This window comes from Scophthalmus maximus, chromosome 12 (genome assembly GCF_022379125.1).
Source record: "Scophthalmus maximus strain ysfricsl-2021 chromosome 12, ASM2237912v1, whole genome shotgun sequence".
In the NCBI taxonomy this organism is placed as follows: domain Eukaryota; kingdom Metazoa; phylum Chordata; class Actinopteri; order Pleuronectiformes; family Scophthalmidae; genus Scophthalmus; species Scophthalmus maximus.
Genome location: NC_061526.1, coordinates 17,589,412 through 17,612,657, shown reverse-complemented (window position 1 = coordinate 17,612,657; position 23,246 = coordinate 17,589,412). Strand labels below are relative to the sequence as shown.

The 23,246-nt window shown below is 41.6% G+C and overlaps 1 protein-coding gene across 5 annotated transcripts in view; it reads right to left on the bottom strand.

Moving 5' to 3' along the window:
* Positions 1-23,246, bottom strand: part of ptpn12 (protein tyrosine phosphatase non-receptor type 12) — a 38,516-nt gene that overhangs the window by 3,200 nt on the left and 12,070 nt on the right. For 2 of the 5 annotated variants that reach the window (XM_035648087.2, XM_035648120.2), the window contains exons 2-17: positions 20,680-20,788; positions 20,325-20,401; positions 20,120-20,215; positions 19,285-19,323; positions 18,595-18,666; positions 18,390-18,449; positions 17,904-18,046; positions 16,699-16,765; positions 16,451-16,528; positions 15,838-15,936; positions 13,809-13,894; positions 7,695-7,884; positions 5,921-6,887; positions 2,061-2,132; positions 1,182-1,235; positions 263-346 (exon numbers count right to left, since the gene is read on the bottom strand). In XM_035648087.2, coding sequence (XP_035503980.2) covers positions 263-346; positions 1,182-1,235; positions 2,061-2,132; positions 5,921-6,887; positions 7,695-7,884; positions 13,809-13,894; positions 15,838-15,936; positions 16,451-16,528; positions 16,699-16,765; positions 17,904-18,046; positions 18,390-18,449; positions 18,595-18,666; positions 19,285-19,323; positions 20,120-20,215; positions 20,325-20,401; positions 20,680-20,788 — 2,293 coding nt within the window. Of the gene's footprint in view, positions 1-258; positions 347-1,181; positions 1,236-2,060; positions 2,133-5,920; positions 6,888-7,694; positions 7,885-13,808; positions 13,895-15,837; positions 15,937-16,450; positions 16,529-16,698; positions 16,766-17,903; positions 18,047-18,389; positions 18,450-18,594; positions 18,667-19,284; positions 19,324-20,119; positions 20,216-20,324; positions 20,402-20,679; positions 20,789-22,763; positions 22,787-23,246 lie in introns of those variants that run through there. The other 3 variants (XM_035648111.2, XM_035648093.2, XM_035648102.2) reach the window with 3 other exon arrangements.

Here is a 23,246-nt window from a genome sequence, read left to right as displayed (position 1 = left end):
CCCGAAAACTAGGGTTTCCAATCAGCAGAAGCAATGCCACACACAGATAAAAAAAACAAAAATAAAAAAACAATGAGATTAATACAAACTGTGTTTGTCAGCAAACGTTTTTTTTTTGCACAGACTGGAAAATACTCAAATTTCTCCAGAGGGTTCAAAAGTGGGAACATGGCCAACGGCAGCATGCAGTCACAGAAAATAAAAGGTAAAATCACAGATGTCAGGACATTTTAAAAAGAAGTACGACAGCGGACTTACCCACCCAAGTCTGCCTTCCTGTCTGTTGCTGTGGTGGCAGCAGATGCAGGGTCAGTTGGAGATGTCTTCTTAACGCGGTCTGACATGTCTGCAGACGGGCAAAAACACACACACACACACACACACACACACACACACACACACACACACACACACACACACACACACACACACACACACACACACACACACACACACACACACACACACACACACACACACACACACACACACACACACACACACACACACACACACACACAGTTAATGGGGTGGAAACACTGTGCAACTATCAGTGATGGATGTGTTCAGGAGGTGTTGTATAATAGTTTTTGTGACGCACGACCTAAATCTATGAATTATACAGATCTATAAATCCGAGTCCTACTGAGTTACATTCAGAGCAAGAAAAAAAGTAAAATGAAATCATTGAAGAATTCAAGTCAAACAGTTGCTCACTTTTGGATCATTCTCACTGTTACACACAGCCTGAAACTACCGAAGCAATAAATTGGCAGTTACCATCATCATCATCACACAGTCCTTGTAGCATGGATGAGCATAGACACACATTTTTCCTTTCACTTCTCTATAAAGACACCCCCCCATTCTCTTTCTTTGCATCCCTTTCTTTCTCTCTCTCTTTTACCCACTCTCTCGTTCCTACAGCTGCCCTTTTGACTAATGCCATCAGTCTTATCGTGTGCAGGCTAATTTGTAAAACACCGAAGGCCCGTCTCCTCCTCTGCTCCACTGACGACCTGTGCGATGAGCCCGTCGATGCATCGCAAACAAGGACAGATGCACGGAGACGCACGAGCAGATAAGCGCTGCTGCCGCACGCACCGACGCGCAGATAAAACTGGGCCGAAACCGGCAATTACGATGCGTGTGTGTGTGTGTGTGTGTGTGTGTGTTCATACCTGTGTGTGAGCCGCTCCAATCCGCCGAGGAGGACGTTCTCACCTCCAGAGGGTCTGGCAGAGAGCGGGAGAACGAGTGAGTGAGACCAAAGGAAGAAACAGGTGGTGAAAGAAGGTTGAGACATAAAGACAAACACACCACATATACAGTCACCCATTTCCTTCCGATACCTTTCTATTTTTCTGCATCACTCACTCCATCTCTCAGTCACACAGCAGGGAGAACAACCTCCACTTTGGCCTTCATAGTGCATTTCTTTGAAACACAATGAGGTGGTGATCAAAGGTGGGAGCAACCATCTTTCAAACTCCCTCCAGAAGCAATAAAAGCATTAAGAAGCAATAAAAACACGACCGACTGTTGTCTATTCAAAGAGGATCTCTGCACAAACACCTCCGCTGCAGCTCTGAAGACTTAAGAATGCTGCCATCCAGTGTTGTAGGACCGTTAAAGCCTCTCTTAAAACCTGTCAACATCGTTTCATCCCCTGCTATTGTGTGGTTGTATATTTTAAAGCTCTCGGAGGAAAAAAGAAAGAGAGGAGAAGGCAACATTGTGGCAGAGTTATTAAAGAGACAGAGAGAGGTCGCAGGCCTGATACCTTTAATGTGTGTGTCCGTATGTCTGTTTCAAGTGAAAGTGAGAGGGAACGCTTAAAGCAAAACTACGCAGCAACTACAACCTGCATAAACCAAGCAACACCAGACCACTCGCACCTTTACCTTTTTGTTTGCAATACCAAAAAAAATAGGTAAACCAAGTTCACAGTCATCGATCAAACCACCTTTCTCTGATCAATAACGTGGACCCGTCGAGGCGAGCCAGCGAGTCCACAGCACTGGGAACACATCTGTGTACCTTGACCAATGCAAACGCACCTGTGGCCAGTATGAAGGACTCGGGGGTTCTCGCAGGGAGAGGGGGAGGGGAGTCGTCGCTGTCCCAGCAGTCTGGGATAAACGAGAAGCAGCGTTATTCACTGACCAGAAGGAGAGACAAGAGAGCGGAGAGTCAAATGACAGAGTGACAAAAGAGTTGATCCCTTAGTTGTGACTGAGGACACCAGGTTCACAAAAGTACACAACAACAAAACTGCTTCATCACACACACACAAAAATAACTTGTTTAGTCGCCTTGTGAATGAATGTTTATTAAATTATGTCATTCATTACGTGGTAAGTCTGTAATCAAAAAAAGCATATTATTAATATGTTGATCTTTTTATCTCGTATAACCTAAAAAGATATTTATACACGTATGAATCTTTGTGTTATATTGTTTTAGTTATATGTGTTCACTGGTACCTTGCACACAAAACTAAATTCCTCTTTTTTATGTTTAAAACATAATATTTAACATTTCAGTTTTTTATTCATTGACAATGTTCTGAATATGAAGCGTGATTAATTACATTTTACATTTTTATCCTCTTTTTGTCTCATTGTAGAGATTCCTTAAAGATTCATACCATTCACAGTTGATGTCATGATAAGAATTTTCACAGTCATGGTCTCTAAGAAACACACATGGATTTGCAGATGAGCTGCAACATCTAACCATTTGTTTACTGGTTATTAAATGTACAGTGTGTCTCTGGTGTGACAGACTGAGTTGCCACTAAAACCGTGACATGCTCCAGATGGCCATAATTACATTTCCCTTTACTTTTACTCGATCCTATCCTCTTCAATTGGATCATTATTTTTGCAATCTCCATCTCTGAGAGAGCAATATTGCTTTTCTGTTGTTTTGGAAAAAACAACCACAGAGGATATTACCATTATGTTTACCTCCTGCAGTGTGTTATACAAAGGAGGCAATGCAAAGGGACATGTTACAGGGAAAAGATGATCTTACAATGAGTCCCAATACCCATATATGTCCTAGTAATCTGGTAATCCAGTGGAAATTCCACCTGCGTTTGCCATAAACTGTACAAAGTTTGTTTATACCAATTCTATTTTAATTATAGGTCCGTACATTAATAACTTGCAAGTGGTTTATCTTTCTCGTCAGGCTGTCATTTTATTCAGAAGCTCTAAATATAAGGCTGCCAAAATGTGAGCCTGGTAGTGACAATCTACGTTTCTCCTCCCTCTCAGTCCTCCACTCATACTTACACATATTGTTAACAGGCACAGGCGACTTAGTAAAAGTAGAGTAAACCTGCTGTTGTTGACAAGTTTGAAGTAGTTTCACAACCGTGAATGACCAGCAATATAATGGTTGATTAATATTCAGTTGATGGTAATAATTTAATATTGATTAATAAAAGAATAATTGGCTTTGATGGCTGATCACTTTTTACTTGTTGTGTGGTTGTTTTTCTCATAAATGTTATTACATTTTAAATCTTACATCTCTGTATATTTGTAATGTTTTACATAACTGATTCATCAGAATTTGTAGGTCTTTCATTGTTTTGTGTTTATTATATAGAGACAGTTTTATCAACAGAGAATTATGGCCTATCACAGATGTAGTGGCATCGGTGCATGTTGTCTGATATACGCAGATATCTTTTTGTATCATTATGAACATTATGTAGAAAAAATGCTAGGGGTGATTTAGAAATGTCATCCTACAGATTGTCCAGCAGAGTGCGCTCACGCCTCAGTGTTTCTCAGATGTCTGAGCAGGTGGTGCAAAGTCAAACTTAAGCTTGTGAAGTACAATGATGGAAAATATAACAAACCAAGATCTTATCATATCCCCCTTTTTAAATTAACTCTAAAATGAAGAATATTGGCCCTAAAAGTCCAGCATCGGCTGAGTTCAATCTTCTGTCTCGCCACCAAGTGTGAAATTAAAATGTAACAGAAATGGATTCATTGACAGTGCAGCCAGTTAAAAAAACTAAAAAAAAAGAAAGAAAGAGAAAACAAGCAGCCACCAGCTTTTCCCTTGACCAAAACACAAAGCAGCAATTTGCTCAGTGCAGCTCATCAAACAAGCAACATTAGATTTTTGCAACCAATCAAACAGCAGCCATTAGCTTCTCACAACCGATTACAAAACGCACCGCCGCAGCCCAGACGGACGATGAGCCAGAAAGCCAAGCAGACCGAAAACAGACCACTTCAGGACGAGAGTTTTGCATTTGGTTTTTAAATAGCAGACGGACGCGAGGAGAGCATAATGAATGACGCCAGGCATTTTTAATGACTGGAGGAAGAGCCAAGGTCTCAAGCATCTTCCCTCAAACAACTTGGCTGTTGGTGTTCCCTTGGTATAAATGAGGAACCATAATAACAGTCATTAATGTAAGTAGTAAGAGTTTAATTTTTGATAACACAAATTTTAACAGCCTCAAAATGAAACTGGCTTCTTTTTAGTGTGACGTTTTCCAAATTCTGCTCAGGATAAATTCCTCTTCAAACATCCTTTGTGTTTGGTTTAAATCTAAACTACGAGGTGGGTGTGAAAATGAAAAATTCAGATGTAAGTAAAGTTAAGTAAGGGAGCTGTAAGTGTCAACACATTTTATTGTAATAAATATTGTAAAAAATATCAATAAACTGGTTGTTTTTATAAAAGGGGTTGAACAAAAAGCTGTGCATGATTAAATCATTAAAATGGAATTAAAAAGAGTGTTGTTAGACGTACACTAGGTTTTATTTAAGTAGGCCGACTCATTATGACTCATTATGACTCCTTGCAGCTTCATCCAAATATCTAAACAAAATGCAGTCATTTCACCATTCCAGTTCAAAAACCATTCCGAGGCAAAAGTCCAGTTCAATCCACTCTCGCTTCACATCAGCTGCGATCGCAGCAAGAATCAGATTTCAGAATCTCCAGATTTTTGAAATCAAAAACCCGGAAAGATCAAAAACCCTCATCGCTGCGATCGTGTCAGCGCAGCTGCCGCGCAGATGTAAAGCTGCTCGGGCTCAAACCCAAAGGTGTGCATTTGTCAGAGTCATGCAGTGTTGATCCTTCACCATCCAACATGCACACACACACACACGCACGCACGCACGCACGCACAGTTCTCACAACTGTACTGAAAAGAAAAGGAAAATAACACACAAAAACAGACAATTTCTTTCATTCTTTCTCGGGTTTGCAAGTCCACCCACTTAGACAAACACACAAGCTGAAAGACAAGGAGGAAGAGTTGTTTTGACATATGTTTGCCTGGCAACATGTGCAGCATTCTTCGCAAACCGACCAATTAGTTACACAGTCATGCTTTATACGAGACTCACTGGAAACTATCTTAGTTTTTTTCTTGTTCTTATTCCTTTCTTCCATGTCTCGTGCTTTTTTTCTCTCTCTCCCTGCCTCTGATTTTCCTCAGCAGTGAGAACAGTATGAGGCAGTGTGTGATTTGACAGATACAACTTATCATTAGCATGTGGTCTGTCTGAGACCTCTGTGTCCTCGCTGACCCAGCGAGTGACTTCACTGTGTGGTTTCTACTGAGCGTAAGTGATTGTGGATGTTAAAAACAGGGTGTCAAGAACGTGGAAGAGTTTAACAGAGAACTTGACATGACTTCTTTGAAATAAGATGAAGCTAAATTCAGTGCTAAGTTAAGTATTGTGTGGGTGACTACTGAGTTTATTTAACTTGTTTTGTTTAACTCCAGTTCATTAACCAAACAAGGACAGCCAGATGTCCGTTTATCTGTCAAACTCTATAGATAATTTGTTGTTTTGTTTGTTAATCGATTCTGTCAGGAAGAGAAAGAAATCAGATCCACTCATTCAATTACAGCAGCTGATTGACATACTTGCTGTGGTTGCGGAGGGCGATGGAGAGCTATGCCCTGCGATCGACATTGGCAGCACCTTCCTGACTGGCGGCTGGTCTCCATGGTGAGGCGATGTGGTTACCGAGGCCGTCGCCATGGACACATTGGTGCGGTAACCTTCCTTTCCTCCAGACATCTCTCCATCCCCCTCCTCTTCCGAGTTATCGGAGTGCAGGGGGTTGGTAAAACTCAGGGCAGTCCTAACGGGAGTGGAGGAGGAGGAGGACGAGGAGGACGAGGAGAGGTGGGAGGAGGAGGAAGAGGATGGAGCGACGCGGTCTGATGAGGAGGAAGAGGAGGAGGTCTTTGGGAACTGTTTGTCGGGGCTGCTGCAGTGTTGATTAAACGCTGCGTGGCCTCCCATTAACTCCACCCTCTCCCCTCCCGGTGCGTCCCCCTTCTCTCCGCTCCTCACGGGAAGATGGTTCGGTCTGACCAGGACTCCTTCGTCTCCATGACTCTCCCCGCTGGCTCCTCCCTCCGTGCCCGAGTCCTCTGACAGCGAGGAGCTCGACGTCAGCAGGGACTGGCCAGAGCGGGCTTTGAAGGCGTGGCCTCTCTGGAGCATACCAGTGCTGTTGGGTGTTGCACCGCTGCCGAGACCGCCTGCTACTCCCATCGAGGAGGACGTGTCGAAGCTACGAGGTCCTTCTTGCAACGGCACCTTTTTAATCTCAATGCTGAGCTTCCTCTCGATCCGAGGAGCGCCGGAACATTCGACGGCCGGGGAGAGGGGCGATGAGGGAGTCTGCGCCTGGCTTTGGCCCGATTCTGATTTTCCTGAAGCCAAAGACAATTTGTTGTTGTAGTTGTCGTTGAGGTCCAGATTTGAGACCTGGCTCTTCTGTTTCTGACTCTGTAGATCTTGGTCTTTCTGCTCTGAGGGACTGGGCTGTTTGTTGGGACCGGGCTCTGACTGTTTCTGCTGCTGGTCCGCTTCTTTGTTCTGACAGGAAAAAGAAAGTGAAGAGAATATGTAAAACCATTTTGAAAATGCTGCGTCATCCCAAAACAATCACATTTCCATGTTAAACATAAAAGAGGTACAGTCCCTTCTGTCACACTTCTGTTCTATAAATATCTACATCTTCCTATTGAAGCCGTAACACAGATACATTCAAGTGTTTTCTGTTTTGGTGGAACATCCAGCATCTTCTGGGGAAAATCCTGGGGGCAGTTTTTCCTAATTTGATCAAATCTGACAAATTAACATAATCAGTCAATAAAAAAAACAGTGACGCGCTGCATTAAGAGTTGGAGCACTTATTATTCTGGTGTTTTATCCTCCTTTTGGGCAAGCGTCATACATTTACAAATCGGTTTCCAACAATATTTAATCTAAAGCCAGTCTTTGTGAAATATATATCAGGTAACGTTAGAAAACCATCTATTATGTAATATGATGACATCTATTGATAATGTCATTGTCCCACAAATCTCTTTTAACAGCAATATTTTCACAAATATTTTGGACGACACTTTACTTTCTGCACATTTCGAGCTCTAATATGGAAACTGTGCAACACTGCGAGTTACACAAGAGAAGGGTTTCTGCAAAATGCCTCGAGTGAAATGTGAAACCTACAACAGGTTTTACAGGTTCGAAATACTTTACATACATGCATACATGGATGGAAAAACATTCCATGCACAAAATAAAACCCCCAGAGAAACGCAGATGTGTGATGTGCAGTTACACACATAAACAATATAGGTAATACAACTGTATTTCTTACTGTATCGACCAGCTCACCTGTGCCGCATTGTGCTGTGCAGTGGCCAGGACGTGTATGAGAGGTTTGGGATGGTAGCGGTCGTTGTCCTGCCGTACGTTGGTGACGGTGGGGAAGGCCGAGGGGGGAGACGGGGTCAGAATGGGGGGTACGGGGTGAGGCTCCGGGGGCTGGAGAATCTCCTCCTTAACATCACCCTCTGCCTGGGAACTAGACAGAGCGAGAGAGGCGAAGAGAAGGTGAGCTGTGTTAACAGAGCAACACAAGGTTTTCACTGAATGGATATCACACACTTGGGCTTCTGATGATTTCTGAGAAGACATCTCGATTCCGCGGATCTCAAACTGCAGCCGTGGCGCTAAAACTCCACACTCGTAGCCAAAATTTTTCACAAAGATGAAGGCGCTCGTTTTATGTCAACAGATTTTGCTTTTGCTCTGTAACTCAAGGTGCGTTGAGCATGAAGCCTGTTTGCTTGAGGTGAAAATAAAGAGATTTGAGGGTTCAAGTTTTTTTTGGGAGAAAGAAAAAAATCTGCCAAAAGGCAAGAATTTCATCATACTGGTCAGGACGTCTTCCAAACATCTGAACAAGATCTCGTATGAACTAATCTCAACCTAATGAGGAAATGATGAAATGAACTTATATTAAATTCATATTGTGCATGAATTCAACTAAAAGGCGGTTTCTGTTCATTTAAATTTTTTAAAAAGTTTTCCACCACTAGATGGCAGAACTTTAAAATATCAGTGTATCAATATGCTTATATTATGTCAACATATTAGAGACAATTACATGTCCTCAGATGGTAGATGTCACACAGCTGTCGGACATCTTTCGTGGATTTACGGCTGACATGATCTGTTGATGTGAAACAAACTATAAAACAGACTCTGCAGCAAAGTTTATTCCTCTACGTGCATTGTATCATTGTATTCAATGTTTGTGTTAAAGTGTCTGAGACACATTCAACTATTGCATTTTTTTCTATGCAACCTCCTGACACATTCTATATTCATGCTCAAGAGGAAGAGTTTTTTTAAAACAGAAAATTTGAGTTTTTCAGCCAACAGAGTGTACAGTAATGCATAAAGAGTGATTTCCATTGCATTTAACTTTGGATAACTTGCTCACTATCTACTTACACACCCACCTATAGGCACGCGCACACACACACACACACACACACACACACACACACACACACACACACACACACACACACACACACACACACACACACACACACACACACACACACACACACACACACACACACACACACACACACACACACACAGTGTAGGTGTGTTGATCTCATACAGGATATTGAGGTTGTGACAAAGCTACAGCCGCACGATGGAAACTTATACATGCAGATATTATTCCACTCCACAGAATATACATTTTACATATGCATGCAAACATACTGAATGTACACAGATGAAAAAAAAAAAAAGGCGAAAGGATGTGGTGATGTGCTAAATCAAGAGCACATGACTGAAGGAAGAGCCAATGTGGGACTGACTGCACATGATGCTGCGTGCGTGCGTGCATGCATGTGAGAATCAAAGACAGACGCACAGTGAAGTTGATAGATAGAAGCACGTGGGATTTCCTTTACTTGAGTAACTCAGGAGTTGCAGTCACACTGTCAGAAGCTTCCTCATAGAGTCTCGGCGTTGCAGATTAGCTGCCTTTGGCTGACACTCTTCTGTGATGTGCGTGATGCGTATTTCTGTTTATTGGTGTCTTTGTATTCTCGATTTGTGATCGGAATTTAAATGAAATGTGTCAAAGACAAATTATACTTATAATAGGAAACAAAGCAGGGGTTTACAACTCTCGGTTGGGAGCACAGAGGTCATGGCTATCTGAGAACAGCGCCCCTACTGACAATAGGTTTGAGCCCAGCTAGTGACAGAACCTCCAGTGTCTCTTATAGGACACTTGATTACAACATTATTTAAACAGGAACAACTTTTTCTTAAATGAAAACACATCACCCACGAGGATCACTTCCTCCGTATCATCTTCATTGCCTGAGCAAGCATAAAAGACATATTTAACAATAACACAGATGATTCCCACTGGTGCTGATTTTTTTCCATGGGGATATGAATCATTCAGATGCAACAGCGTTTATTCATCCTCCTCGTATCCCTGTACGAGGAGGATAAGATGAAACTTTAATGATTCCTACGGGGAGGCTGAGCTGTTACAGGAGCAAACACTAATAAGCCGCAGCTAAACAAATAGGCAGCATCGACTCGCAAAGACGAAATGGGAGGTTTCAGGCACAACACACACGAGACAAGCGCAGCACCGAGACACGTATGAATAAAATGTATAAATATGTATGAAAATAATATGTGGGATGACATGAAGTGAATTAAGAAGAAGTCGTGTTTTCAATTAGGGTCGGGGTGATTTACTTTTCCCAACTAACAGCTTAAAATTATTTTTGTTTAACTGAGCAAACTTCAATGAACGCCGTGCTGATAATCCGAAAAATTTATTAATCAGTGGCCACCATACACGTTCAACTTTCTAGCCAGAAATTTCTGCTATTCTGCAATGTGCACAATGTAATATACCAACCTACATCAAATTTAATTTCTAATCTAAAAAGTTTCAATATGTGTAATCGAAACACTTAACTTGAGTCTCTTTTTTTGGGTAATATACCACTTTCAGTCTTCCGTGTGTTTCATTTTACATTCCTATCATTTTTCTTTTTAATAAATAATTGTTAACATTTTTGTGTGTACTAACCAACCCCAGGATAATTAGCAAACGCACCAGTGGAAGCGAATTGGGATCCGTTTTCACAAAAACAATCATGTTAGTGTTTATCATCCACCTTCTCCTATTGCTTAATTTTCCATCTTGTGGAGTTCTTTTATAGCTTTGATCAACAGTTCAATAAACAAGAATCGACCAGAATGACCTGCCTTATATAACACATCACAAACTTTTGATTTGCACACTGACACGTTTAAAAAAAAACGTAAAAGTTCACTTTTCTCTTTCCTTTTTAGAGCTGTGATTTTTTTTTCTTTATATTTATTGCTTCGCTGGTTGTAAAATAGTGTCAAATATTTCTGTGGTTTGAATCATTATTTTTTTTCCCCTCAGAGCTGTAAAAAGCTTCTGTGTTTATAAGGACAGCTCCTCTAAGAATCTAAGACTCTTATAAAACACTTCAAAGAGCTGAAAACGACTAAACTAACCATGCACTTCTGTTCTTTTACTTTTGCCCTGAAGCATAAAAACACTACAACCATCCCTAGTGTTCTGGAATGCTGGTGACACACTTCAGAGCAAACACGCGCACACACACAAACACATGCAACCAAAACCCCTACACACAAACAGATGTGTGCATACAGATACAAGCCATCATAAAAACTTGAAATTTATATAATAACACCGCACGCACGCACGCACACGCACACGTACACGCACACACACACGACTAATGTAATTTGCCCTCCACATATAAACCCGAGGGAAAATGCTGCATTTTTAATCAGAGCGCTGGTTCACAGTGGGACCTACAAGAATTCACAGGAGGAGGGTTGTGCTGCAAGAGGAGGACGGCGCTCATCGAGACTCGTCATCACACTGACGCTGATGAGCAGCACTCAAAATCTATAATGATTTGTTGGATTATGGAGGTTGAAGGTCGCCCACTGCTTGACACACAATTAAAAATGTTCGCCTTCTTAAATTTTATTTCTGTTGTTTGGCTTGTTCTACCCGTTTTCAAACTTTTTCCACTTTTGTGGAATTATTTGTTTAAAAAAAAAAATGAATCTATGGCTATTGATCTCACATGTTCTGTGATAAATGCTGTTTGATTGGGACGAGGACGTTGTTACTTCAGGAATTTTTGCAGGATGAGTACAGATTTGTCTAAATTTGTGTTGTGGACAAACAGAAACTCTAGAAAATAATTTCTCCTTCTCCTCTGTGTTTCCGGGCAGAATTCTAACGGTGGATAGAAACTTTTTTTTCTATATCAGCACAGCAACCACATAACACCTCAGTTTCTGTACAAATACGAACATACTTTTTATGATTTACTTCGTGGAATAAGAAAACACCGTCTCTAGACAACCTTTGACTCCTGTTTAACAAAACAAGTCAAGCGTCTCACTAACACAAAACAGCTTCACAAAAACTTTCCCCACAAAAAAATTCTGTCTAAAAAAAATGTGCACGAGAAATAAGACCTAAGAGCCTGACAACACATTAAATGCCAAATGGTGGTTTTCAATATTTAAGATACTACAGTCACAGTTTGGTATGGAAACCCAGTCCTGACTGTAGAAGTGGAGGACATGACTCTTCAGGGTGAGGCTGTGAATATATGTGTGTGCATGAAAACCACGACTCGGTATCTGTGACCTCGATGCCAGACTCATTGGAGTTCCTGCACTATCTCCGTCCATCTCGCTCCAGCACACCACCACCCCCTGAGGTGACGCAGTGGAGAGCATTTGGCCTATGTTACTAAAAACAGCTCTTACCATCACTTAAAATACTCAGAGGCTTCAACTAGACCGTGACATTATTTCTTTAGGAAACAGAGGTATGATGGGCAGAAGAAAAAGGCAGCACACTGTGACAGAGTGAGACACAGAGAGAGAGAGAGAGACAGAGTTACCCACATATTCCTGCCCCACTTCCAGGAACGCTTCCTATTTTGGCAGCGTTTCCGAGCACAAATTTGTCTGTTTTACTTAGAAGAGGAAAGGAAGGTTTCAGTACAACGATCACTTGCAGCTACGTCCCAAAATTAGGAAGTCGGAAAAAATGTTTGCTTTCCCATCAAAACCGGCTGGTACAGTAAATAAATGAAGGAAACCGAAAGCATGGTATTTTTAGTGCGGGGAGAGAGAAGGGTCACGTTAGCGCCAATATTCTTCTGGTGACCGATTTTTACTGCATGAGTGTGAGGGGGAGGTTTGGAAGTGTTCATCAAATTAAAATTAAGATCGATTCAGAAGGAAAGAATAAATAGAGAGAAAATTAAAACACCTGGTTAAGCACAATGGAGCAAATGATTCACAATAACTGGACATTTTTAGACAACGCATATAGCAACAGGTAGTTCAATGAAAGGCAACAAGATGTCCTCTGTGACGCCGAAGCAGTAACGCTGAGAAAAGCGTCTGAGCAACGGGCATTCATCCACCAGGCATGTTTAAAAAGTTATCAAGTTTACGCATTGCAGAATTAACAGGGGATAGAGGCTGTACCTCCGCTAGATATATCACCAGAAGACGCTGGTGAAGATGAACTGTCTGAGAGAAAGTGGAGTACAACCCCTGCTGGGCACATATAACTAAATTAAAAATGAGTAGACAGGGAGGAACGGGGGCGGAGAGAAGAAGAAGAGAAACAAGAAAGGAAAGGGGGGGGGGGAGAACGGCATCGATGTGTATTTATGCGTTACAGATACGGAGTGTGTTTGAGTGTCTTAGAAATAACACGCCGGCATGTGTGCAAAAAGATATTTGTTCTCATAGAGGGGGAGATGAAAGATTTGGCAGTTCTACTTCAACTGGCCCTGGGTTGTGATGCGTTTAACACTATTATGTAGTGTTGCAGAGTATTGCAAAGTGTTGCAAAATGGTCTCTAAATACAGCTCGTCCTCGGGCCACGACAGCTGTTAACAGCCAAACAAAAGTAAACTTGGGTGAAAGTGGAGGCCGGGTGTATCTGTGGGCTGTTGGGCAGCTGATGTATCAGAAAGCTTTTGGTTTGTTTGAGGTGAAAACAACGCCTGCTGCACTTTAATATGTTTTCATTGTGCAGGGTTTTTTTTCTTTGTGTGTGTTCCTCCTCCAAATCTCAACACCCACTGTGTTCAGCGGTGGCCTGCATCACACCTCCTGCTCACTTCTGTGTGAGCCCGCTCATTCATGCGTGCGGAGGATGGGGATGAGTGCCGGTCAGTTTAATTCTTCTGCTACACCCGTACAGTAAGTCACGGGTGGTGTTTGATTTCCTGAGTCAAAATACTTCAAGAAAGCAGATGTGAACAGGCTTGAGATTAAAAATGAAATAAGAAGAAAAGAAAAGAAGAGAAAAAAAGCCTGTCCAAGCACAGAGCGTGTCTTACCTGCGTATGCGTGGAGGTTTGGGAGGCGGCGTGTCCCATCTTTCATCATCCGACTGGTGGCTTGCTTTGTCTGGACTGCTCTCATCCTGATTCGCACGGACAAACAGGCAAAAAGAACAAATTAACAAATATGTTCTGACACAAAAATAAAATAATTTTGTAAGTTCGACTAAGGTTTCCATCAGATATTATGCTGCTCAACACAACCTGTACAGCTGTAACTCTCAATGACAGATAGCACATATTTCCATTTGTTAAATACTTTTATATTCAACTTAATAGTTTTTCATTCCTACTCTTCTCCTTGTACTTACAGTAGTTGTTTTATAATTTGCTCTGTTATACACCAAAACACCAAAGTAAATTCCTCGTATGTGAAAAAATACTTGGCAATAAACACGATCCTGATTCTAAAAGTAATCAATCAGTCTGCACCAGACCGAGAGTTTAAAATGTCCACTCAGCTTAAGACGGGGGATTTGATTACCGCTCGTATAGGTCCGTGTGTACGGTGAGAATTACATTTTGTAGGAAAATCCTTTTCAGCAAACAATGGCGGTTGCGTGTGAGCACAGAACGTGTGTGGGATGTGCGTATGTGTAGGCTTATTGTTCGTCCTGCCACTGAGCGCAGCGGTGTGGGTGTTTTAGGTGCTGACTGGACATGAGTCAATCTGGGTATGGACTGAGTCAGGCCAGCACACCAGTGATGTTGTACAAACCGTGTGTGTGCTTGTTTAACTTTGTAAGATAATAATAAGGTTATAATCAGTAGCAACAAACTTTTACTGGATTGGTGTCTTCCTCCATGTTTGCCACACATAATAATTAATATCATAAGCTTGAAAACATGTAATATAATTTCTACAGGTGCAGCACAGTTGAGTGGAAACACTGAACTATATTTTCGGAGGTTCAACCGAGGCTTTGCCAATGTAAACATGGCTGCTGTGTGTTCGTGTCACTGTCTTTTCCCCTTTCCCAACGGATGTGTGTCTATTCTCAGACTGAAAGTGCATTATGGGACAGGGGTGATGTCATCAGAGCTTCCTAAGCAGGAAGTCAGCTGCCGGATAGCTGCCAACACAGCCCCAACGTGTCCTCTGTCTTTAGGTCCGTTAGTCTTCCACACACTGCCTCACTGATCGGTCTGTTCTCTAGCTTTCCGTCATTTACCGTATCTTCACATAGCTACATATTGTAACTGTAGTGGCAGTACTAGTTGAACAACGTTTTCCCAGAAGCTATCTAGAAGAGTAACTTGTTTTCCACCGATTAGCGGTGGGATATTGTGGCCGATTGTGACAGCTCACCATTTAGTTAATCTGCCATTTTCCGACACCAGATTGGATTTCAAATACCTGAATGTTTTAAATTGACTTGCTACAATTAGGATAAACAACAAAGGACAAAATGTTTACTGCTCCTTAAATTTTCTTAACTAGTGCAAAACATGCCTGTTTGGGGCCCCGATTTCCAGACAGGCATATTAGTCGCTTAATCTGACAACCACCGTGATTATAGAGTCAAGCATTTTGCTGCGAAAAACAGTTTGGTTGGAGCCCGCATGTCCAAATCCTTCCAAATTCAACACTGCAATTCCATACAATAGACATTCCAAGTGTGAAGCCAATTAGAAAAACTCAACTTTTGAATATTGGAGGAGAAACAGGGGCAATGGTGACTGGAAGAGCAACGCTTTTTATCTCGTTCTTTTAGACTGTGGGCAGTCCTCCGGGGCCACCCTGTCGGGGAGATCTCTCTCTTTCTTTGGCAAAAACTCTCTCTCCTTTTCTGTCTGTGTAAAGAGCAAAGTTTTCTGAAGGCCTCTCTTCTATCACTCTTCCTACCCTCTCCCTCCCCGCTGACTAATTATTTATGTTTTTTTCCCAACTATGAGTTTGTTACTCAGCGACATCCTGTATTTCTTAAACACCAGACAGCACACACAATATGTATCTGTCTATCTCTGTGTGTGTCTGTCTGTGTGTGTGTGTGTGTGTGTGTGTGTGTGTGTGTGTGTGTCATACCATGCCATCATGTATCTGCGTGTTGGTGGGGCTCTCCAGTTGTTGCAGTTGTTTCTGAAAGAGCTGAGCGATTGCTCTATGAACTAACTCATACTGCTCCTAGAGAGAAAAAAAAATTAAGAGAGAGATTAGGACAAAGAAAGGGAGGCAAGGGAGACAAAAACATAAACGAAGCAGAGGAAAGACAGTGAAGGAGGAGTTGAAAGGAGGAGCGGTGAAGTAGAGAGGAGAGAATTTCAGACAATCAATATAAAAGATAAAAACATTGTCAAGGCTCTAAAAAAACCCACTTAGGAGGCTGTGAAATAAAACCTGTGTGAAAACCCTGGACTGGCCTTCACTGATTCACTGATAATCTCATTGCTTTGCTCAGACAGCGGGAGCGTATTGTACTCTACATTTTTAGAGATCACATCACAGTTACAGGTTTGCAGCAGAAAACTGGTCGACGACCTTGAATTCAAACCTGTCAATGTCTGTCAAGGCAATTCTATAATTCATCTTTAACTTCACCTTACACCTCTCGATGTAAAGGGTATGTACAATTAAAAGCGTTGACGCAAAAAACATTCTGTGTGTATGTTAAAAATCGGAATAAAATCTTAAAACAAACCTTGGTTTGAACAGCAGAGTGTCGCTGCGTCCTCATTTCTTGGATCAACCGAAAAACATTAAAATCTTCTGGTATTTTCTGTAAAAGCACACGACAAAAACAAAATGGTGAATTCTCATTTTGTGTGTACAAAAGTGTGCATTTGTACCGTAGGGGTCCAAACGTCTGAAACCACCTTCCCATTTTCTGTGTTCGTGTGTGTGTGTGTGTGTGTGTGTGTGTGTGTGTGTGTGTGTGTTTTCGCATACCCCAGCTTTGAGGAGGTTCCATGTGTAGTCGATAGCACAGATTGCACCGGTCCTCCCACAGCCTGCACTGTACAGTCAAAGTCATACAGATTACATTTAACAGAAGAAGTAAAGACACAACACACACAAAGACACACACACCGAAGCTTGTGACTTCTTATCGCAGTAAAAAAAAAAAACCCCACAGAAGTATCAGCTCAGGATTTCTATTCTTAAACGTGGCGCAAAAAGAGAAAACACACATTTGTTTTTTATGTACAGTAACAACGCCTCGTCCAGACAGGATGGAGACAGGGAGCCGCACAGAAGCTGCGATTATCTGACATCTTGTCCGACATAAAAAACAACAAAAATCATAAAACCCTCTGCCACTCTAACGAGCGCACACATACAGTACGCATCAACCCACACAAAGCATCTGTACAGACGCCGAGACACAGCTTTAAGTCCTGCTGTGTAACAGAGGAACCAGGAAATGTCCTCGGGCTGCTCATTAGAGCTGATTACACACACATGGACACAGTGTGCGTGTGTGTGTGTGTAGCAGAAAACTGGAATCTGTAGCCCTGTGAATCAGCGTGTCTTGTTTTCATTCTCGGTTACTCCTAAACCATTTAGAGTTCTTCATTGAAACCGCTTTGTCATGAATTTATCATCACCATTGGAATTGGAATTCTTGGCCCACAGCAGTTGAGCAAATCGCTGTAGCCGCAGTAAAAGCGGCAACGTTGTGCCGTTTCAATCAGAGGGAAATTATTGATGCAAAAGTGAGACTAGGCTCATCTGGCTGGATCCTAAACGGCAGCTACGAAGTCAATTATCCTTCAGTTAATCAGATCCAAACTAGAATATTAGTCAATTGAAACAGTGAAATGTCAACAAAAAACATGTCATTCAAAATTTCCAGTGTGTATCCTGGTTTGCCAGGAGTAGATTGGTAAATGCTCTGATAAAATCATGTGTCATTCAATTCAAAAGCACAAATAAGAAAATGTATTACTGAAAAGTCTTAAACCAGAATCATCTAATGTGAGGTATGATTTTATGCATGTTAACTACATTGAATACTGTCTCTTTCGAGAATTTATTTTCTCACCTGCAATCAGTAACTCTTTTTTATCAATGTTGCATTAGTTACACTATGTCCCTCCACTGCTGTATATGATGATGGTTTCTTAGAACAGCACGTGTAGTATGTGACCTACCTGCAGTGCACACATATAGGGACGTCGTCATTCTCTTGGTATTCCCTCATTAGTGCGATCATATCCAGAATGGAGTCAAACGACGAGGGGACATCATGATCCGGCCAGTTCATGTAATGGAACTGTGTTATCCTCCGAGTTTCCTGCAGGGAGTCACACAGGAATATCTTTTAATGGTGGAGGGGTGATATTACAATAAAATACAACATATTTATCAAATTATACTGCACAAAATGATAAGGAAGAAACAAGATATCGAAGTTCTTAGGTTTTTCCCGTGTAAATTCTATCTAAGGAACTAGAAAATAATTGCTTTGGACATATATTAGATTTTCTTTCTAGGATTTTTGCATTCATTCACCATCTTGTGAGGTATATCAATATTACAAAAATGCCACTAGTGCAGATGGGGGGGGGGGGGATTTTTAATAAAAGTGCTTTTCTAAAGTCTAAACAACAGGGTGAGCAATAATATAGAGAACTTACATTTTCATACTCTACCGTCAAAGTCCTGATAAAGTAGTCTGTTCTGGCCTGCTCCGATTCCTAGAAAACAGAGGCGGGGAGACGACTTTCACAATCGTTGATTTCCACGGTCAAAATGTGAGAAAAGCAGAAATCTAGGATTTTCTATTTTTAGACACTCATTGGACTCTGTAAAGCTGTAAAATTAAGATATTTGTGGACTTACACAGGAGATTCTGAAGGAACCAAAACTCATGGGCTCCTCCTCCCGCACCGGGAAATATCGCTCACACTTTTTCTAAACCGAGGGGAACAACGGTTAAGATTTGGCTGAGAACAAAATACAGGACTGGTACCACAGCTTCCATTGCAAACACACACACACACACACACACACACACACACACACACACACACACACACACACACACACACACACACACACACACACACACACACACACACACACACACACACACACACACACACCTTTGAACTAAATGATTCTTTTGACACATGGAACATAGGCAAAGACAATTAAAGAAGAAAACAAAAACTAAAATACACACGATACTATGTTATATTCATAGAGGCAAAGAGAAATTATTTGAGCTATCTGTCACACAGTATCATTCCAGTGAACATCTTGAGCTAAAGGGTTTAGTAACTGCCTTGAGTCACTTCTCAGTCTCTTGTCACAAATACATTTGTACATAAAGAAAAACTCTAGAAATTCTTCCACCAAGGCTAACATATCCTGGTAATGTGTTATTTTATGAGCTGGGCTAAATAATCAAAGGCAAAATAATTCAACTATTCAAATAGAGGAAGATGGAAGCAAAAAATATATGTGAGTATACAGATAAGTACATGGACACACATAAGCACACAAAGGGGTTAAAAGCAGAGGACTCACCCGTCCCATCTCAAACTCTCGACAAGCCATTACAATAACCTGCAGAGACAGAAACAGGAAGGATTATGATCAATATTTAAACCTGTCATTTCCAAAAATACAGTTGTGCTCAGTCCTACATGTTCTATTTATGTGAGGCCGTTTTTGCCAAAATGAGTGCCAGAGACTCGGTGGAGTTTCCTTCAGAATAATAAAACTTGAATGGGCTGTTTCCCTTCCTACAGGATTAGTACAGACTTCAGATCATTTTTTGATCATGGGTTTCACTCTCGCATTCGTTGCTCACATCATTGCCTCTGATCGTAAAGGAGTAATTATCACAGTATTTCCGGCTGCTAGTTAAACCTAATCTCAGCTCTCTCCCTCCCTCTCAATATCTGTCCATCTGGCTCAGGGATAAGCACTCCCCATCTGCCTCTTAATTTCTGACAGCCATATTAAATATGTTACTTTAATTACTTTAATTATTCAATCTTTTTTTTTATTATTTTTTTTACAATTATTAACTGCAGTATGACTCACTTTCTTCCGAACATGCTCTAGGGACTTTTTACTGCACACATGATGAAATCTGATGCCAAGGATACTTTCTTTTTCTGATTTCTTTATCAAGCCTGAAATCTGGTCAGACGAGGCGACGTGTCGGCGAGCCTTTTGAATTGAGACATAGCCGATCAAACGCCAATTTGGGACTTTTGTCGGCCAATTCCAAAATTTGTCAGTGGTTGGAAAAATCTGGCTAAAAATCACAGTGTCTTCACCATCTTAACAACCTTCCACATGATAAACAGTAAAATATTTTCTTCTTTTTCTCCATCCAGTGAGTGATACTCACGGCCACATTGTATTCCCAGTTCATCCTCCAGAAGTCGATGACAGTGTTCTGCAGTGGGCCCTGAGTTGCAATATAGGCCTCCGGGCCATCCATACCCTGTAGGGAGCGACGCAGAGAGAAGGGGAGAAAGCCTGATCACAAATCTGCACAATAAACAGTGAAGATATATCAAAGGATGTTAAGTGTGGGTTTTTTTTTTTTTTACCTTGATGAAGTTAGCATTGACGTAATCTGTGTCCTGATTGGTTGTTTTTAACGTCAGCTTCACTCTGGTGTGATCAACTGGGGAGAAGTGAACATAAAGAGAGAATTAGTTACCATTAATTCTTTATGATAAAATACCTCAATAACTCAAAGGTGCAAATACAGAGATTGGGTAGAAAAGGTGAAGAGACAGAATAGGAAAAAGAGAGAGAGAAAAGGGAAAAAAGCATGTCATTGCTGATTTATCTAATATTAACAGCTAACACCGTTAGCTTGCCAAGCGAGCAAGCAGCACACGCGTCATTCTATATGTTATACGAGATGTGTGTGTTTGTCCGCCGTGTGCCAGTACTTACATGGCAGTATATCTTTATATCTGTTCTTCTTTACGTTCTCTTCCCTCTCTCCTACGTTGGTGGGGTAGATCTTCTCCGTCCGGTATTTGGTGGATAACCGCCGCAACCGCTGGAATACAAAAGAGAGTAAAAGATTTTTATCTGGTAATAATTTTCCTTCATTCTCGCCGACAGACGTTTACACAACGGGACATGTTTTTAGGTGTAAATGGACCAGCAAACGGAGGGAAAGCAACATTAAGGGTGTGCTTATCTTCAACAGCACACAGGAAAGTCATATAATCACAGGAGTACATATATATGTTAAAAAAAGAAGAACAAGATTTATCTTTTTTAAAAAAACTTGCTGCTTGGTTCACATGATAACTTTCAAGGGTCTTTTTCTTTTTATTCTCTCAGGTGGTTTAATCACTTGACTCTCTTTCTGAGACTAGCTCCACTTCGTCCATCCCCCTCACCACCCCATGTTCTCTCTTTCTAAGTCTGAGAAAGTCAGCGTGGGCGTTCATGCTGCTGGAGCCTCGTGTGAAAAAAAAAAAAAGGTCCCACCTCTTGTCTCTCCGGCCCTCTGACAACAGGCTTTTCTCCTTTAACTGCAACATGGACGCTTACTGAACGGTATGTCCTGACTTTCCAAAACATCACCAGACACTAACACTCTTGTCACAACATCATTTATAACAGTACATACACCAAGTATTCTGTATCAAAATCAAACAGAAAATCCTGCATTTGATCTTCGACAAACAGACAGATCTCTCTCCCCGTTCCAACTTTCAACTCCAATTTCTTTTGTTTCGTTCTCCGAAGTGAGAAGTTCAGTTTCCTAAACTGAAAATCTTACTGCAGTGTGTAGTGACACACACACGCACACGCACGCAGACGCACACGCACACACAAACAGACGATCAGCAAAGAGACACCCCGGAGACACAATGAGGTATTCACCTTTAATTTTGCATCACTCATCTCTGAGGGAGGCGAAGAAAGGAAGAGGGAAGGAGTTTGAGAGAAAGAGAGGTACGCACACAGAGGCCGTGGGCGGCAAAAGCTCTGTGTGTGTGTGTGTGTGTGTGTGTGTGTGTGTGTGTGTGTGTGTGTGTGTGTGTGTGTGTGTGTGTGTGTGTGTGTGTGTGTGTGTGTGTGTGTGTGTGGTAATAGCATTAGAGCTCTTCTGGCCTTATGTGAATTACATTTCCAACAGAGGTCTGCTTCTGTGTTGGGCCAAAGCCCAGAAGATACACACACACACACACATAAACATAAACACAAACACACACACACACACACACAAACACACACACACACACACAAACATAAACACAAACACACACACACACACATGCGAAGACACACAATAAGTAGCAAAGGCAGGCAGCAATGATTTGTGATGGTTTGCAATTCCCTACAACCCACAAAACACATTATGCGGAGACTAACGTGCTTAGAACTGTGCCCTACAACGCTGTAATGAAGAAAAGTTATTTTCTCTTTGTGGCACATTTCACTTCATTTACAGCACGCGGGGGGAAAAAACTAGGTGATTCGCCCATTACAGCACAACCGTTCTGACATTTTGAAGCACCCCATCCATGGTCCTGCATTCGTTATTTTTACGCTACACAAGCACATATCATTTGTCAAAGACAACACGGAGAGAGAAGTAGCATTAGTGCTTCGCTCAAAGGCGTTTAAACACATAAGCAATTCCAGTTTTACACCTTTCAGTTCAGTGGAGCGAGTCGGACAACTTCATAGTTAATGCCCGTTTCGCTGACCAGGTCAACTTTGTCAGTTGATTTCAGGAAGTTAATTAGATTTAATGGTCAAAGGCATTTTCTGATCACGTAGACATTTCCTACACACTCGGTGGGCAGCTAATGAGAAAGTTATTTTAGTCGTCAAGTGAAGGCACAAATATGAGGAAGTTTCCTCGAGGTGTTACTGGAAATGTCGCGTTCGTGAGAATGGATCGGACGAACAACCCGAAAACATAATGTCCCTGGTCACAGCTATCACCAGTGCAGAGAAGTAAAAAAAAAAAAAAAAAAAGTACGTTGTTAATAAATGACAAATGTACTTACAATTTTATATTCTGATCATCAGTCTGTCACACAATTTAAATATTGGCACAAATGTTCCTCTTTTATAATGTGATTCATCCTCACAAAAAACACTTGGACGCAGAGCCAGCTACTGTCTCCCTCTTCTTTCCTCTGTCCCACAGACAGACCCTGTTTCTAATTACTCTTACTTCCTCGGTTACATAATAGAAAAGACACACTCACACATACACAAAGATAGAAAAAAAGGGTGTGCGCGCTCACATACATAACTGGAAAGCCTGGAGGATGCTGCAGAAATAAAGCAGAGGTAAAGTCCTCGCCTGCAAAAACCAACAAGAGAGGAGAAGGGGGGGAAAGGGGGGAGAGAAGAAGAGGAGCGTTTGGGTATTTTAGATGAACGAGGAGAGACGAAGAAATGAAAGAGACTGAAGGAGAAAGAGGGGGGAGAGAGAGAGAGGAGGGAGTGTTGGGTAGAGGGGAAGCCAAGGCTTTCAAGAGGCT